Source organism: Nomascus leucogenys, chromosome 14, assembly GCF_006542625.1.
Source record: "Nomascus leucogenys isolate Asia chromosome 14, Asia_NLE_v1, whole genome shotgun sequence".
Lineage (NCBI taxonomy): Eukaryota > Metazoa > Chordata > Mammalia > Primates > Hylobatidae > Nomascus > Nomascus leucogenys.
Genome location: NC_044394.1, coordinates 6,407,232 through 6,426,100, shown reverse-complemented (window position 1 = coordinate 6,426,100; position 18,869 = coordinate 6,407,232). Strand labels below are relative to the sequence as shown.

The 18,869-nt window shown below is 49.1% G+C and overlaps 1 protein-coding gene across 1 annotated transcript in view; it reads left to right on the top strand.

Annotated features, from left to right (window-relative positions):
* The first annotated feature begins 8,120 nt into the window (after positions 1 to 8,120).
* Positions 8,121 to 18,869, top strand: part of TRIM25 (tripartite motif containing 25) — a 28,960-nt gene continuing 18,211 nt past the window's right edge. The window contains exons 1-2 of the mRNA XM_003272287.4: positions 8,121 to 8,798; positions 16,604 to 16,699. Coding sequence (XP_003272335.1) covers positions 8,202 to 8,798; positions 16,604 to 16,699 — 693 coding nt within the window. The 5' untranslated portion in view covers positions 8,121 to 8,201. The remainder of the gene's footprint in view (positions 8,799 to 16,603; positions 16,700 to 18,869) is intronic.

Genomic DNA, 18,869 nt, shown 5'->3' with positions numbered 1-18,869 from the left:
CATAACTACATGCTACTGTTTTTTCAAACCCTCCCCTCACCCTTTTTTTTGTCCCTGAGACAGAGTCTTGCTCCGTTGCCCAGGCTGGAGTGCAGTGGCGCCATCTCGGCTTGGCTCACTGCAACCTCTGACTCCTGGGTTCAAGCGATTCTGGTGCCTCAGTCTCCCAAGTAGCTGGGATTACAGGCATGTGCCACCATGCCCAGGCAATTTTTTTGGTATTTTTAATAGAGACGGGGTTTCTCCATGTTGGCCAGGCGGGTCTCCAGCTCCTGGCCTCAAGTCACCTGCCTGTCTCCGCCCCCCAAAGTGCTGGGTCAAACCTCTTATACCCAGCAAAACAGCCTCACTGGGTCAATGGATATCATGTGGCTGCCTAACATTTTTACTTTATAAAAGGTCTCCTGAGGCCATTTGAAAGTATGAATCAAAACACTTTATGAACAGGGCCACAGGTTTGCATGAGGCTTGTCAGTGGACCTCCAGGATGAAGACCAAAGTAATTGTGCAATTTCTAGTGGAATAATTGACACTTAAGATCTTATTTATTTATCAAAAGACTGCTGTGAGGTATGAATTCTTAACCCCAATTTGCAGAAACTGAGACTTTGCCTGACACCACAGAGCTAGGAAAAAGTGGGCATAAGATCCTCACCAAGTCTGACTTCCAAAGGAAGGTTTGAAAAGAAACCTCCTTGCTACCTGCCAAATCTCTGTAGAGCCAGCAGCCATGTTCACACATCAAACAGGACAATGACAATAGCACCAGGAATAGCTACTCCTGGTCAGATGCCCTCATGAGCTCAACTCCGCAGGATGGGGACACCGGGCCCTGACTAGGGGAAAGGAAGGGGGTTTGTAGGGAAAGCCCAGCCAGCCAAGCAACCAGAGATGGGAAAAACCCATTGGGAAGAACTTGCTTGCTCTAGCCGAGCTTTGCAAAACACAGGAAAAGATGAGTCTGCACAGACAGAAATGGTCTACAATGGCTGAATGTTTCATGTAGAAATTTTATTTTATGATTAATACACTTGTGCCATTTCTTAGAATCATTTGCTTGTTTAATTCTAGTCTATCAAGTGATAACTTTTGTTGATATTTAGTGGCTCCTCAGTTAATTTCTGTGGGATTTTTGGTTATATTTAACAAGGAAAATAATATGAAATGTCTAAGGAAAAAAAGAAACAAAGCCAATTATTCCTGAGAATGTTTAAATTTATTAAAGTACACTTGTTAGTATAGAACCTACATTTCATAATAGAAAACCTTGGACTTGCCAGTGGTAGCTGCTGGAATGAGGTGTTTGTCCAGTACATCCAGAACGTCGCCACAGATTAACTTTAGCTCAGTCTCAACCTGAAAAAATAAAAGTAAATTAAAAAAAATCAGATTGTTGAAGTCTAGAAATTCTATAAATTATTACACATTCTATGTACCTCTGTTTTTGTGGAAGAGAGCTTAGTGTTACAGAGAATTTGTTTCCCTCTCCAAACTCCCTTCTTCCCTTTTGACACAAAAGCAGAGAAAAGTTGCCTGTCAGTTATCAAAAGTATCTTTTCTTTTCTCCATGCAATTAAGTGCTACACACACACACCCACCCCCTACCCCAACACCCCCTCACAGTCCAACTGCAGAATCACCAATGACTGAAACTGAACACTGATGCTACTTGGTAAATGCTGGTCAATTGCATGAATACTTCACAAGGTAGCAACTATTGTGTCCATTTACGTGGGAAAAACAGAAGCTAAGACATTTGCTCAAAGATCATCCCCTTAAAAGAACTTAATAAGCAGAGCTAGGATTTGAAGCCAGGCAGGGTGCAAGGGACAGAACAAAATTCAAACCCAGGCAGTTTGCCTTCAGTACTTATATTCCTAACAACATTCAACAGGCAATCCCTTTAGTGGAAGAGATCAAAAACTAGTTAAGATACCAAAAATCTGTGGACCAAAGAAATTATTGCCACTCATTTATATTCATTTATAATGCTGAAAATGTACACCACCTCTAAAGGCACATACCCAGTTTACTACTTCTTCTTTTTTTTTTTTTTTTTTTTTTTTTTTTTTTTTTTTTTTTGAGAGGGAGTCTGGCTTTGTCGCCCAGGCTGGAGTGGAGTGGCGCGACCTCGGCTCACTGCATGCTCTGCCTCCCGGGTTCACGCCATTCTCCTGCCTCAGCCTCCCGAGTAGCTGGGACTACAGGCGCCTGCCACCACGCCCAGCTAATTTTTTGTATTTTTAATAGAGACGGGGTTTCACAGTGTTAGCCAGGATGGTCTCGATTTCCTGACCTCGTGATCTGCCCGTCTCGGCCTCCTAAAGTGCTGGGAGTACAGGTGTGAGCCACCGTTCCTGGCCAACAAATGGTGTTTGTATAACTAGATGTAAAAGAATGAAATTGGACCCCTACCCCACACCACATATAAAAATTAATTCAAAATGGATCAAAGACCTAAATGGAAGAGCTAAACTATAAATCTCATAGAAGAGGCCAGGTGTGGTGGCTCATGCCTGTAATCCCAACGCTTTGGGGGGCTGACGCAGGAGGATTGCTTGAGGCAGGAGTTTGAGACCACCCTGGGCAACATAGTGAGACCCTGTCTCTATAAAAAACTAAAACATTAGATGGATGTGTTGGCAAGTACTTGTGGTCCCAGCTACTTGGGAGGTTGAGCCCAGGAGGTTGAGGCTGTAGTGAGCTGTGATCACACCACTGCACTCCAGCCCGGGCAACAGAGCAAGACCTTGTCTCAAAAAAAGAAAAGGCACAGGATTCCAACAGACATTTTTTCCAAAGAAGATATACAAATGCCCAACATACACATGAAAGGTTGCTCAACATCATTACTCATTGTCATTGGAAAATGCTAATCATAACTACAATGATGTAACACTTCACATCCACTAGGAGAACTATACTAAAAAAGATGGACAATAACAAATGTTGCAAAACTGGAACCCTCATATACTGCTAGTGAGATTATAAAATAGTACACTGGCTTTGGAAAACAGTTGGCAGTTCCTGGAAATGTAACACACACAATTACCACATGACACAGCATTTCCACGTAGGTATATATCCCCATGAGAATGGAGAACACATGTTCATACAAAACCAGAAATGTTCATAGCAGTATTATTTATAATAGTCAAAAAGTGCAAACGACCCAAATGTCCATCAACGGATGAGCAGATAAACAAAATATGTGATATATCTATGATTGTAGCCGTAAAAGGGCCAAATATTAGGTAGCCATAGAAGGGACAAATTACTGATACATGTTACAATATGAAACATGAATGTTCAATATAAACGTTGAATGTTCATATTCAATGTTCAATATGAACATTGAAACGTGCTCAGTGAACGAAGCCAGGCATAACAAAACATAATGTTTGATTCCATTTATATGAAATGTCCAGAATAGGCAAATCCATATAGACAGAAAGTAGATTAGTCATTGCCTGGGGCTGGGATACAGAGGTGAATGGGGAATAACTACTAAATGGGTATAGAATTTCTTTTGGAATAATGAAAATGTTCTGGAATTAGATAGTAGTGATGATTGTACAACCTTTTGAACATACTAAAACACATTAAATTGTACACTTAAAATATGAATTTTATCATATATGAATCATATCTCAATACAAAATACAATGTAAAATACAAAATAATGGAAAAGGCTGTCAGTAATGAGCCAGATTAAAAAAAAATAAAGGAATAATAATATGGCAGTATTACAATCTTTTGGCCATAAATTCATTAAAGAAAATGAACAAATTCCTTGAAAAATACAACTTACCAAAAACTGACACAAGAAGAAATAAAAGTCACTCAGCCAGGAAGGTAAAAACTAAATAAAAATAAACAAAAGAAGAAACAAAAATTCTGAATATTCCTATAACAGTTAAAAAAAAACTGAATTAGTAATTTAAAACCTTCTTGTGAAGAAAATTCCAGGCCAAGATAGTTTTTTTTTTGTTTTTGTTTTTGTTTTTAAGGACACATGACTGTGACTCAGCCTCAGGAGGTCCTGACGTCATGTGCCCCGGGATAGCTTTAATAGAAGAGAGAGTTAAGGAAATTTCCTAGAAGGCAGAGCAAAAAGACAAAGAAGACCAGTTCAAGCCCAAGAGGTTCAGAATCCATGAATTCTATCAAACATTTAAGAAATAATGCCAATTTTACACAAGCTCAGAAAATAAAGGAAAGAACAGTTCTCAATTCATTTTGATGCAGACAGCATGACCTTGATAGCAAATCCTGACAAGGATATTACAAGAAAATTTTAGACTACCATCCCTCATGCATACAGATGTAAACACCCTTAACAAAATACCAACAAATCAAATCCAGCAATTTATAAAACAATAATGCATCATGACCAAGGGGTTTATTTCAGGAATACATGGTTGGTTTGATGTTTCATTTGTATAATTCACCATATTGGCCAAATCAAGAAAGAAAAAAACTATGATCATTGTTGTTTAGAAAAGTATTGATAAAATAAAGGAGAGTACCTCAACAACAAAATGATCATAGTTATTATGGAAAAGATAGAAACTTTGTTAGAACTCTTTACACTTATTTTATGGTTAAGAATAGATTTTTGTTTGTGTGCTAGTTTTAAAATTTCATCATGTGGGGACATAGGCACCATAGTCTTTTCCATATCTCAGGAATGATGATCCTAGGACTTTGTCTCTGGCCGTTTGTGTGATCGTAGGTCATTTAGACTTCTCTGATCATCTTTCAAATGAGAAAAAGAACAGATGTCCTTCATAAAGCATTGAGGACTGGAGCACTGGGTGTTAGAACCACACCCACAATCTGACCTTAAATTCTATGAATTGTCCTTGGTAGAAATAATTGGCAGATTATATTTGCAGACAAATAAAGTTTATTACTCCACCTAATTTTCCCAGCCTACAGATGCAGAGTGAGAATCTGATTAAGATAGCCAGCCATCTGCTGGATTAGGCCATATAGCTCCCTTTTGACTAGCTGGGTCATATTTGACTTGACAACATTGTTCTACTGTGGTTACTGATGATAAACACACCCTCCAGCCCTGGGGACAGTCCCTGGACCTCCAAAGCCCATTTAAGGATTAACACTCATGATGCCCCAATCCTGCCTGTATTACTGTAATTTATGTGTGTTTAAACAAAACAAAACAAAAAACACAAAAGAAACAAGGCCGGGCACAGCTGGGCACGGTGGCTCATGCCTGTAATCCCAGCACTTTGGGAGGCCAAGGTGGGCAGGTCCTGAGGTCAGGAGTTCGAGATCAGCCTGGCTAACATGATGAAATCCCATCTCTATTAAAAATATAAAAATTAGCCGGGCATGGTGGTGTGTGCCTATAATCCCAGCTACTCTGGATGCTGAGGCAGGAGAATCACTTGGACCCAGGAGGTGGAGGTTGCAGTGAGCCGAGATGGCGCCACCGCACTCCAGCCTGGGCAAGACCGAGATAGACTTCGTCTCAAAATTAAATAAAATTGCTTTGATTTACGTGTGTCTGTCCTTCCTTCCTTCCTTCTTCCTTCCTTCCTTTCTTCCTCTCTCTCTTTTTTTTTGGTGGAGTCTCACTCTGTTGCTCAGGCTGGAGTGCAGTGCCACGATCTCTGCTCACTAGAACCTCTGCCTCACAGGTTCAAGTGATTCTCCTGCTTTCCTGCCTCAGCCTCTCAAGTAGCTGGGATTACAGGCACCCGCTGCCATGCCTAGCTAATTTTTGTATTTTTAGTAGAGACGGAGTTTTCACCATGTTGACCAGGCTGGTCTCAAATTCCTGACCTCAAGTGATGCACCTGCCTCATCCTCCCAAAGTGCTGGGATTACAGATGTAAGCCACCGTGACTGGCTCATGTGTTTCATTTTTATTCTACAACATCCCATGAAGAAGGTATTATTGGGATTCTTACTGTCCAGATGAGGAATCCATACCTCTAGCAGGACCTGACTTCTCCCCATATTCCTCTTTACTGCTTTATGCTGTCGTCTTCTTCCTGTTTTAGAAGGCAGGCCCATGTTTGACTCACATCTTACTCACTTAGCACTCAGTCTGTTGCATGCCTATTGCACAGCAGGTCTTAGTAAATATCTACTGCATGGAGTTTGATGAAGTATGGCCCTCCTATTCATCCGCATTGGTCTAACAAGCCCTTCTAAACCAATCAGCCTGGAAAGTGAATTCCACATTCTGGCTTGAATCACCAGGCCACCTCACCCATGATAAATAGGTCAGAGGGGATTTCACAGTGTTTCCTGGAAACTGCTCCACTCCTCCCTTTGGAGGCAGTATTTTACGGTAGGAAACTCTTGGCTTCGGAATGCAGATGGGCCGTGTGCCAATGTCCGTCCATTCTTAGACAAGTTATTTAGTTTCTCTAAGCCTCAGTTTTCTCATCTGTAACTTTTTTTTTTTTTTTGGTGAAATGACATTCTGTGCATAGCTTTCATTTCCTATCCCCTCATCCTTCTGTCTTCCTCCTCTCCGTGCAAACAAGATGTGGGACAGGCCCATGGTGGCTCACGCCTGTAATTTTGGCACTTTGGGAGGCTGAGGTGGGAAGGTTGCTTGAGGTCAGAAGTTCAAAATGAACCCAGGCAACGTAGAGAGACCTTGTCTCTACAAAACAATGCTTTTAAAAATTAGCTGGGTGTGGTCGCACGCGGCTGTATTCCCGGCTACTTGGGAGGAGTGCCACACCCTAGGCAACAGAGCAAAACCTTGTCAAGAAAAGAAAGAAAGAAAAGAAAAGAAAGAAAGAAAGAAAAGAAAAGAGGAGAAGAGAAGAGAAAAGAAAAGAAAGGAAAAGAAAGAAAGGGAATACATAAAAGGTAAATGGTAAAAGGTTTTAGGGGAAAAGGAGTCTGCAGAACAAGAATTAGGGGAACCAGGAGTGAGTGACAATGGGGAGGTCAGGGATCCTGAGCTGCAATCCCAGTCCTGCTTTGCATAAATTGAGACTCTCATTCCTAAAATGGACTGGCATTCTTGCAGGGTTTATAAGGATTATAAGAGATAACCATGTGACTTATCTGGCACACAGAAGGTACGCCATAAATAGTAGCTATTACAAGGTAATCTAAGACATTTACCTTTTCCTCATTTTGCTACTCACTCTGTCCCCAAAGCAAACTCCAACTAACTCCTTCCGAAACACCATCTTTCTCTTTGCCACCATCCCCCCTCTTTTGAACACGTCTACTCTCCTGTCCACCCATATGTCCTGCAGTCAAGCCAGAGGAGGGAAAACAGAGCAAAAGAAAATATTAAAGGAAATAAGTTTAAATCAATAACTTTGAGAAAAATATTTAAGTTCCAATATTGTGTGTGTGTGTGTGTGTGTGTGTGTGTCCGACAGAGAGAGCGAGCGAACGAGAGAGACAGAGAGAGGAGAGAGAAAGCCTTTGTTAAACTGGGTAACTCCAAATCCCAGGAAAGTAGAGATGAGAATTTTTATAAAAGCATGATACATCAGTAGAATGGAAAGAAATCACCAGGTTTAAATCTGAGTGTGTGACTACGGCCTCCAGGCTTCCGGGATTGTACGTCCGCATGTCCGAATCCCGGACGAGGAAAGAGGAAGGATTAAAAAAAGAAAAAAGAAGAAGAAAAAAAGCACTGTGGTTTAACAGTTCCTTTTTTTTGTTTTTTTTTTTAAGGGTGGCCCATAATATGACCAGCGCTGCTCGCGGGGACGGTGGGGACACCTCCGGTCTCAGATGAGCGCTGGGAAGGAGGGGACTTGCCCCCGGCGCAGGTTTGTGCGGAAGCGCGGCTGGACCTGGGCTCTGAATCCGGGGGTCCCGGGTTCCGCACTCAGGCGTCAGCTTCCTCATCCGCAGAGCGGCCCCCAGAAGCCTCCGGGTGGTCGCGAGGATGCTCTAAATCCCGGGGGCTAAGGCCGAGCCCGGCGTCCCGCGCCCAGCCCGCGGGAGCTCTCGGGGATCGAAGCGCGGCCGACCTTCGCCAGCTCGTGGGCGACTGGGACTGCGGTGCCCGCAGGACTTCCCGGGAGGACCTCGCGAGACCCGCCCAGTCCTCGCCGCCCGCCCCCCGCCGCGCCCCACGTGACTTCCTGACGGCTTCAGGGACTGCCCCTCTCAGGCTAGGTTTCGTTTCCTCCGCCGCCTCGGAGTGCGGGTGCAGCAGTCGCGTCCCGACCCCTGGGAGCGCCATGGCGGAGCTGTGCCCGCTGGCCGAGGAGCTGTCGTGCTCCATCTGCCTGGAGCCCTTCAAGGAACCGGTCACCACTCCGTGCGGCCACAACTTCTGCGGGTCCTGCCTGAACGAGACGTGGGCAGTCCAGGGCGCGCCATACCTGTGCCCGCAGTGCCGCGCCGCCTACCAGGCGCGACCGCAGCTGCACAAGAACACGGTGCTGTGCAACGTGGTGGAGCAGTTCCTCCAGGCCGACCTGGCCCGGGAGACACCCGCCGACGGCTGGACGCCGCCCGCCCGCGCCTCTGCACCCAGCCCAGGTGCCCCGGTGGCCTGCGACCACTGCCTGAAGGAGGCCGCCGTGAAGACGTGCTTGGTGTGCATGGCCTCCTTCTGTCAGGAGCACCTGCAGCCCCACTTCGACAGCCCCGCCTTCCAGGACCACCCGCTGCAGTCGCCCGTTCGCGACCTGTTGCGCCGCAAATGTTCCCAGCACAACCGGCTGCGGGAATTTTTCTGCCCGGAGCACAGCGAGTGCATCTGCCACATCTGCCTGGTGGAGCATAAGGCCTGCTCTCCCGCGTCCCTGAGCCAGGCCAGCGCCGACCTGGAGGTAGGGAATGGCCCGGGAGGGTACAGAGGGCAGCCTGGCCTGCTGGGCGGTGCAGAGGGGCCACCGGGGGCCTCTCTGCCACACTCTGGACGCCCTGGGGAGATGGCCCTGAATTCGAGGCCGGGGCATCTCCAATGTCAGAGTAGAAAGGGGCTGGGAGATTATATAGTCCCTTCCCATCATCCATGAAGACAGGTTAGGTTGCTTGCCATAAGCCTGTCATTGTCTGATGGTGTTTATTTTTATTTTGTTGAGACAGGGTCTCGTCCCTCTCACCGAAGCTGGAGTGCAGTGGCAGAATCACAGCTCACTGTAGCCTCGACTTCCCGGGCTTAAGGGATCCTCCTACCACAGCCTCCCAAGTAGCTGGGACCACAGGCTCGCTAATTTTTTGTAGAGATGAGGTTTCTCCATGTTGCCCAGGCTGGTCTCGAATTCCTGAGCTCAAGCGATCTGCCCACCTCGACCTCCTAAAGTGCTAGGCTTAAAGGCGTGCGCCACTGCGCCCCACCATCTGGTGGTGTTTAGTAGAGGGTTTTGAATGTCAACTATGAACGTTGGAGGTTACCTCTGTTGCCTCACGAAGTCCTGGTGGCACCCAGGCGGTGGATAGGATTTAGTTTCATTTTACTGTTGAGGATACGAGGTCCAGAGAAATGAACTTAGCCTGACCTAATGCAGTAAATGGCCACGCAGGCACTGCGACCCGGGTTGGTTCGATTTCATATCATAGTTTGCATTTCTCCCCATGGACCAGCCTCGTATCCAGGTCCGTAGAGTCGGGAGAACCAAACAGTCCAGGAAGCTTGAGGTCATGTAAGCAAAAGCCTTTGGTGGGCCGGAGAGTTCCTGTGATCAGGAAGGGTTGTTATTAGAGGCCTAAGAGGGAGGGTGGGCAGCGTCCCAGTAATCACTGGATCAGCCACAGGGAGAGCCAACACTCTTGCACCATAATGTCCTCCGTCCTGGCCGTGTGACTTTGAGCATGGGGTTTGGCCCCTGGACCTGGGTCCTCACCAGTATAGTGAGGCCGTGGAACTAGGTGGATTCCTAAGGGCCTTTCAGGTCTGCAATGTTTTTAGGTGGTTTGGGTATCATACCTTCCTCTTGTGGACTCAAAGCAGAGGCTGAAATCAAACCACCTTTTGTTATATCAGCCTAAGATCCAAAGCATGGCCTGATTTCATTTCATTCTCACAGCACCTTCAGGGAGAACAAGACCCATCTTCGTGTTGTCAAAGGAGACAGTAGCCTGAGCAAGGTCAGAGTTGGGGGTCTGCATCCAGCTTTGTGTAGCACATAAGCTTGGCTTTTTTTTTCTTTTCATTTAGAGACAGGGTCTTGCTATGATGCCTAGGCTGTTCTTGAACTTCCAGCCTCAAGGGATCCTCCCATCTCAGCCTCCTGAGTAGCTGGGACTACAGGTGTGCCACCATGCCTGGCTATAAACTTGGCTTTTTTTTTCTTCTTTTAGAGACAGGATCTTACTCTGTCACCCAGGCTGGAGTACAGTGGGGTGATCATAGCTCACTGTAATCTCAAACTCCTGGGCTCAGGTGATCCTGTTGCCTCAGCCTCCTGCGTAGGTAGGTAGTACTACAAATGTGAGCCACCACACCTGGCTAAGTTTTAAAAAATTCTTTTGTAAAGACAGGATCTCACTATGTTGCTCAGGCTGGTCTTGAACTCCTGCCTCAATGCTTCTCCCATCTTAGCCTCCCGAGTATCTGGAACTACAGGTGTGCTACCATGGGGCCTGGGTATAAAATCAGATTTTTTTTTTTTTTTTTTTTTTTGAGATGGAGTCTTGCTCTGTCACCAGGCTGGAGTGCAGTGGTGCGGTCTCGGCTCACTGCAACCTCTGCCTCCCGAGTTCAAGCGATTCTCCTGCCTCAACCTCCCGAGCAGCTGGGACTACAGGCATGCGCCACCATGCCCAGCTAATTTTTGTATTTTTAGTAGAGACTGGGTTTCACCATATTGGCCAGGCTGGTCTCGAACTCCTGACCTTGTGATCCACCCGCCTCGGCCTCCCAAAGTGCTGGGATTACAAGCGTGAGCCACCACGCCTGGCCCATATATATATATTTTTTAATCTTTTCTTTTAGAGACAGGTTTTCACTCTGTCACCCAGGCTGGAGTACAGTGGCATGATCATGGCTCACTATAACCTTAAACCCTGGACTCAGGTGATCCTCCTGCCTCAGCCTCCTGAGTAGCTAGGATTACAAGCACGCGCCACCACACCCAGCTAATATTTTAAAACATTTTTTGTAGAGATGGGATCTCACATGTTGTCCAGGCTGGTCTTGAACTCCCAACCTCAAGGGATCCTCCCGCCTCAGCCTCCCAAAGTGTTGGGATTACAGGCGTGAGCCAGGAACCTGGCCTAAACTCTGCTGTTTAATCCTGACAACAGGCCTTCCTCTGCCAACGCCTGCCCCCGCTGTCCTGACTTGCTGAGTCCTATAACAGGTCTGCTTTTTGAGCCCTGCTACTGCTGCTCATCACTGTTGGCAGAGCCAGTCTCAGCTGGGCAATGCCCTTAGCCTCAGGGGCTGGGTTATCTTGGCCACTGGTGTGGATGGACTTGAGACTCTGGTGCCTCCCATGTAGAAGACCCAAGTCTCCAGTCTGTGAAGGGATCCTCAGAATTTCAAAAAGTCCTTTACCTTTGATTAGGGGATTATTGCTGCTACCAAAGTTTTTGGGTCACTTTCCTTTGGTCTGGAGTCATGTGGGCACCATTCATGATGAGGGTACTGCCGCATGTGTTTGATTAATGGTGTATCAAATCTTTCAAAATATAGGGCTCAGGGTGTAGTGCTATGAGCAGCTCTTCAAAGTGAAGTAGTTGGCAGCCTTGGGGTGTTCTGAGGTCTCTTCCTGCTCTGAGGCCAGCAAGGCCGGATGTATGTAGGCCTGGTCTTTGGCCCACACCTTATCTTGGCCACTGTTAGAGGCCAGGTCGAAGGGCAGTGTCACAGAGGTCAAGTTTGAAACATCATGAGCAGCTTGGGCTTTTCAGATTGAGTTAGTGTGGCCTTGGTCCCTGCCTCCAACCCCTACATGTGACTATCACTGGGTTGTTCAAATCCAGATTCAAGATCAGGTTCCGCCCAGAATATCTTGGGTGGAGTTGAAGAGTCTGGGAAGTGGAAGAGAGGGCCAGGGTATGTTGAGCCTGCTAGTTAGGGGAAGGAAATGGTTTTTTTCTTTTTCTTTTTTTTTTTTTTTTTGTAAGACAGTTCTTTTTTATTAATTTTTTTTTTCACACAAAACAATAAACATTTTCTAAAAATACATACAAACAAAAAGATGCTTATCAAACATATTAGGAAGGTTGCACATGGGAAGTCGGGGAATAGAAATGGGGGTGGGAATTAAAATAAATGAGAGAGGGACTTTATATGCATCAGTGACAATAACTCAATCCTCTATTTGACAAAGAAGAAGGAGAAGGAAGAGGAAGAAAAAGAAAGTGGGATGAAGGATCAGAAAGGGAGGAAAATAGAAAAAATTAGAGTATGACTCCAGGGTAGACCTGTTTTGTTGTCACTGAGTTGGTTGGTTGGTTTGTCTGTTGTATTTTTCATGTTTCGCCATGTTGGCCAGACTGGTCTCGAACTCCTAGCCCGAAGTGATCAACCCGCCTCGGCCCCCCAGAGTGCTGGGACCACAGGCGTGAGCCACCACGTCCAGCCCCCACATTGCTTCTGGCCTCCGTGGTAGACCTCCCAGACGGGGCAGTCGGGCAGAGGCGCTCCCCACATCCCAGACGGGGCGGCTGGGCAGAGGCGCTCCTCACTTCCCAGACGGGGCGGCCAGGCAGAGAGGCTCCTCACTTTTTCCCAGATGGGGCGGCCGGGCAGAGGTGCTCCTCACTTCTTCCCAGACGGGGCGGCCGGGCAGAGGTGCTCCTCATTTCTTCCCAGACGGGGCGGCCGGGCAGAGGCGCTCCTCACTTCCCAGACGGGGCGGCCAGGCAGAGAGGCTCCTCACTTTTTCCCAGATGGGGCGGCCGGGCAGAGGTGCTCCTCATTTCTTCCCAGACGGGGTGGCCGGGCAGAGGCGCTCCTCACTTCCCAGGCGATGGGTGGCCGGGCGGAGGGGCTCCTCACTTCCCAGACGGGGCGGCCGGGCAGAGGCGCTCCTCACTTCTTCCCAGACGGGGCGGCGGGGCAGAGGCGCTCCTCACTTCCCAGACGATGGGTGGCTGGGCAGAGGCGCTCCTCACTTCCCGGACGGGGCGGCCGGGCAGAGGCGCTCCTCACTTCCCGGACGGGGCGGTCGGGCAGGGGCGCTCCTCACTTCCCAGACGGGGCGGCCGGGCAGGGGCGCTCCTCACTTCTTCCCAGACGGGGCGGCCGGGCAGAGGCGCTCCTCACTTCTTCCCAGACGGGGCGGCCGGGCAGAGGCGCTCCTCACTTCTTCCCAGACGGGGCGGCCGGGCAGAGGCGCTCCTCACTTCCCAGACGGGGCAGCTGGGCAGAGGCGCTCCTCACTTCCCAGACGGGGCGGCCGGGCAGAGGCGCTCCTCACTTCTTCCCAGACGGGGCGGCTGGGCAGAGATGCTCCTCACTTCCCAGATGGGGTGGCCAGGCAGAGGCGCTCCTCACCTCCCAGACGATGGGTGGCCGGGCAGAAGTGCTCCTCACTTCCCAGGCGATGGGTGGCCGGGCAGAGGCGCTCCTCACTTCCCAGACGATGGGTGGCCGGGCAGAGGCGCTCCTCACTTCCCAGACGGGGCGGCCGGGCAGAGGCGCTCCTCACTTCCCAGACGATGGGTGGCCGGGCAGAGGCGCTCCTCACTTCCCAGACGGGGTGGCCGGGCAGAGGCGCTCCTCACTTCCCAGACTATGGGCGACCGGGCAGAGGCGCTCCTCACTTCCCAGATGATGGGCGGCCGGGCAGAGGTGCTCCTCACTTCCCAGACGGGGCGGCCGGGCAGAGGCGCTCCTCACTTCCCAGACGATGGGTGGCCGGGCAGAGGCGCTCCTCACTTCCCAGACGGGGCGGCCGGGCAGAGGCGCTCCTCACTTCTTCCCGGACGGGGCGGCCGGGCAGAGGCGCTGCTCGCTTCTTCCCGGACGGGGCGGCCGGGCAGAGGCGCTCCTCGCTTCTTCCTGGACGGGGCGGCCGGGCAGAGGCGCTCCTCACTTCCGAGACGGGGCGGCCGGGCAGAGGCGCTCCTCACTTCTTCCCAGACGGGGCGGCCGGGCAGAGGTGCTCCTCACTTCCCAGACGGGGCGGCCGGGTAGAGGCACTCCTCACCTCCCAGACGATGGGTGGCCGGGCAGAAGTGCTCCTCACTTCCCGGACGATGGGTGGCCGGGCAGAGGCGCTCCTCACTTCCCAGACGATGGGCGGCCGGGCAGAGGTGCTCCTCACTTCCCAGACGGGGCGGCCGGGCAGAGGCGCTCCTCACTTCCCAGACGATGGGTGGCCGGGCAGAGGCGCTCCTCACTTCCCAGACGATGGGTGGCCGGGCAGAGGCGCTCCTCACTTCCCAGACGATGGGTGGCAGGGCAGAGGTGCTCCTCACTTCCCAGACGATGGGTGGCCGGGCAGAGGCGCTCCTCACTTCTTCCCAGACGGGGCGGCCGGGCAGAGGCGCTCCCCACTTCCCAGACGGGGCGGCCGGGCAGAGGCGCTCCTCACTTCCCAGACGGGGCGGCCGGGCAGAGGCGCTCCTCACTTCCCAGACGATGGGTGGCCGGGCAGAGGTGCTCCTCACTTCCCAGACGATGGGTGGCCGTGCAGAGGCGCTCCTCACCTCCCAGACGGGGCGGCGACCGGGCAGGGGCTGCAATCCCAGCACACTGGTAGGCCAAGGCAGGCGGCTGGGAGGCGGAGGCTGCCGCGAGCCAAGACCACGCCACCGCACTCCAGCCCGGGTGAGCGAGACTCCGTCTGCAGTCCCAGCACCTCGGGAGGCGTGCAGAGCACTCGGGGTCAGGAGCTGGAGAGCAGCGTGGCCAAGATGGCGAAACCGCGCCTACAGGGAAAGGAGAAAAAGCAGGCGGCGAGCGCCGGCAGTCACAGGCAGTCCACGGTGCGGGGCAGCAGCGAGCCGAGTAGATGGGAGCCTGGGCCACAGAGGGAAAAGAGGAAGGAAGGAAGGGAGGAAGGAAGGGAGGGAGGAAGAAAGGAAGGAAGGAAGGAAGGAAGGAAGGAAGGAAGGAAGGAAGGAAGGTTGGTTTTTTTCTAGAAATCTCCAGCATGCTCAGTTTGGGCATGTGTCTATGATTTTAATATCAGGATCTTAGCTGTGCCAGTTACTGGTAGTATAGCTGGGGCAAGTCACTTAATTGTTCTGTGCCTCAGTGTCCTTGTCTGTAAAGGCTGGGTAATTCCTACCTCACAGTGTTGTTCTTAGCTTTAAGTAAGTTAATACAGGTAAAGCACTGGAACAGTGCCTGGCATACAGTAAGTGCATAATAAATACTAGCTGCTGCTGTTACGGTGGTGGTGATTTTCCTTCCCATTTCTGTGCCCCAGTATTTCATCTGAGCAGGGAGGTAGGAGACTCAGATATTGATTATGAAAACTAATTGAAATCAGATGAGAATATTAGCTTCCTTCATATACAGTTTGCCTTTGTTTCTGGAGGTGGCTAGGACTGAGCAGATTTGCAGCTGGGCTTCAGCCCCTGTGAGCTGCTTCATCTTTTTTTTTTTTTTTTTTTGTTTTTGAGACAGGGTCTCATTTTGTCACCCAGGCTGGAGTGCAGTGATGCCATCCTGGCTCACTGCAGGCTCAACCTCCCGGATTCAAGCGATCCTCCTGCCTCAGCCCCCTAAGTAGCTGGGACTACAGGTGTGCACCACCACGCCTGGCTAATTTTTGTATTTTTAGTAGAGACAGGGTTTTGCCATGTTGCCCAAGCTGGTCTCGAACTCCTGAGCACGAATGATCCACCTGCCTGGGCCTCCTAAAGTGCTAGGATTACAGGCATGAGCCACTGTGCCTGGCTGGCTGATTCATCTTATTCCCAGCCCTTGGTGATCCCAGTCTGCAGTGAGCCTTGGACTCTGATTTCTGTCTCCCTGCCCTGTGAGGCTGACAAAGGCTCGCAGCCTTCTGCTGGGATTGGCAGATGCCTCTGGAGAGAACATCCTAGATATCAGGCTTATCTCTGGGCCCCTTTCTCCCTTCTCCTGGACCTTAACTTCTTAATCCTTTGCTTGATTGGCTCTCCAGCATCTTTTAGCAGATCTCCCCGTTATTTGGACTGCTTTCCTGGCTGTTTGCAGTGGGAGGATTGGTCTGAGTGGCCCCACCTGCCATTACCGAAGCAGCTGTCCCAGCTCGTTCTGTTCCTGTGTGAGCTTGGCCACCTTTCTGTCCTCCTTGCTTGAGTTTCATTGGCTGCAAAATGGGTAATTAGAGAAAAACTCATAATAATATAAGCTGACATTCAGTATGTTTTTCCTAAGATCCAGGCATTGGGCTGAGTACTTACATTGTTTCAATTAATCCTCCCAATAGCCCTGTGAGCTGGGTACAGTTGTATCTATTTTGTGTCCAAGAAAACTGAGGTGAAGGACACGGTTGCACAGCTGGGAGTTGGGACTGGAACCCTGGTCTGTACTGTCCCCTGAAAAGGATGAAGGGTGGTAGTAAGTATTAGAATGCTTCAAAAAGCTCCAAGCAGGCAAGACTCGGATGACAGAACTTGGGGTGGCAAGACTTGGGTGGAGTGGGAGAGGAAGGAATCTATCCTGTGGGGTAGATCCAGGGATGGCTTCTGGTGGGGCTGGGCTGAAGAGGTGCATTCTCAACCTCATTTGTTTTCCCTGCAGGCCACCCTGAGGCACAAACTAACTGTCATGTACGGTCAGATCAACGGGGCGTCGAGAGCGCTGGATGATGTGAGAAACAGGCAGCAGGATGTGCGGGTGAGTGGCAGGGCTCTCCAAGGCCAGCCCTGCCCTGTGGCTTCCCTCGGCCTCTAGGCGGGACAGGCGTGGCTCTGACCATGACAAGGCTGGTGTTGGGTGCACTCACAGTGTCAGGATGAAACATCAGCCTTGCAAAGCATGCAGACAGCTGTGTGTCTGAGAGAGATCCTTTGCAAACCCAAACCAAAAATTACCTATAAGCCCAACTGTGGGGGAAATCATTATAAATTAGGGTTAAAAAGTAGTAATTCAGAAAAATCATTATGATATAAAGTGGGAGAAAAAGAGGAAGCAAAAGTATATACCTCCTAGGGTTGCATCTATTTACAAAAAGGAAGTATATTAGTTTCATAGGGCCACTGTAACAAATTGCCACAAACTTGGTGGGTTACAACAGCAGAAATGTATTCTGGCAGAGTTCTGGAGGCCAGAAGTCCAAAATGTAAATGTTGGCTTGGCCACACTCCCGAAGTCTCTAGGGGAGAACCCTTCCTTGCTTCTTACAGTTTCTGGTGGCTCAGGCATTCCTTGGCTTTTGACTGTATCACTCTGATCTCTGCCTCTGTCTTCACACACCAGTCTCTTCATCCCTTAGTGTCTTCCATCTCCAATAAGAACTCTTGTCATTGGATTTAAGGAGCACCTAGGTAATCTAGGATGATCGAATCTCAAGGTCTTTAATTGCATCTGCAAAGACTTCTTTCCTAAGTAAGATTACAGTCACAGTTTCTGGTATATGGACATGTCTTTTGGGGGCCCAGCATTCAACCCATTACAGAGAGCATGGAAAGAAACTGAAAGGGAATATTATAGAAGGATCATATTGTAAGTGTTGGAGTGGTGAATTAGGAATGGTTTTGTTCCCCCGGTTTTTCAGATTTTCAGTACGTTTAAATTGCTTTTAAATGGAAAGATCAGATTTTTACCCTTTTTCAGAGCTGCAGCACCCAGTTTTATTGCAGCAGTTATGGTTTAATTAGATGAGATCTAGGTTAGAATACCAGCTCTGTCGCATACTAGTTTATGTCACTTTGGTCATGTTGACAGATCTTTGACCTTCGTTTCCCAATTTGCACAATGGAATCACAAGTTCTTTCTGAAGATGATTGTGAGACAAATGAAAGAATGCACGTGAAAGTACCCGTATTTGTTAGACAGCAGGCTATACTGCTGTAACAAAGACACACCAAAATTCAGAGGCTTAAACATGATCGAAGTTTATTTTGCCAACTGACAGTCCAAACCCACACACGAGTAACCCAGAGTAAGGGTTCATGTGATCATTCAGGGATTAAGGGTTCTCCCTTCTTATTACCCTACTATTCCAGAAGGTATTGTCCCAACCTCTTTGGTTGAAGCTGGGTTACCATTACATCTTTGTTCTAGCCTGTGAGAAAAGGGACAAAGAGGAAGTGGAGGACAAAAAGCAATTTTCCTTTACACCAGTGACACAGTGTTGCACATATTACTCCTGGGCATGGGTCACTGGAAGGAGTTTTGTCACATCGTCTAGTCTAGCTGCAGGGGAGGCTGGGAAATGTAGTATGAGTAGCCACACACCCAGATGAAGCTCCAGGGATGTTCTCTTACCAAAAGGACAAAAGGGAAAATGAACACTGGGGGACACTTGTAGTCACATTAGAAGTTGCACAATAAAAGATTGGCAAAGAAGGCTGGGCGCAATGGCTCACGCCTGTAATCCCAGCACTTTGGGAGGCTGAGGCCGGTGGATCACCTGAGGTCAGGAGTTCAAGACCAGCCTGGCCAACATGGTGAAACCCCATCTCTACTAAAAATACAAAAAATTAGCCGGGTGTGGTGATGCATGCCTATAGTTCCAGCTACTCGGGAGGCTGAGGCAGGAGAATTACTGGAACCCAGGAGGCAGAGGTTGCAGTGAGCCGAGGTCATGTCATTGCACTCCAGCCTGGGTGACAAGAGCAAAACTTCGTCTCAAAAAAAAAAAAAAAAAAAAAGATTGGTGAAGAAATACTTGAATTCCTCTCTTCCAGTCTACTGTCCTTCTTGTGTGTTTTTCTCTTTGTTATGTTTGATTCTGAGCTATTGTCTTAGTCCATTTTCTGCTGCTATAATGGAATACCACAGACTGTGTATTTGCAAAGAAGAGAAGTTTATTTGGCTCAAAGTTCTAGAGGCTGAGAGGTCC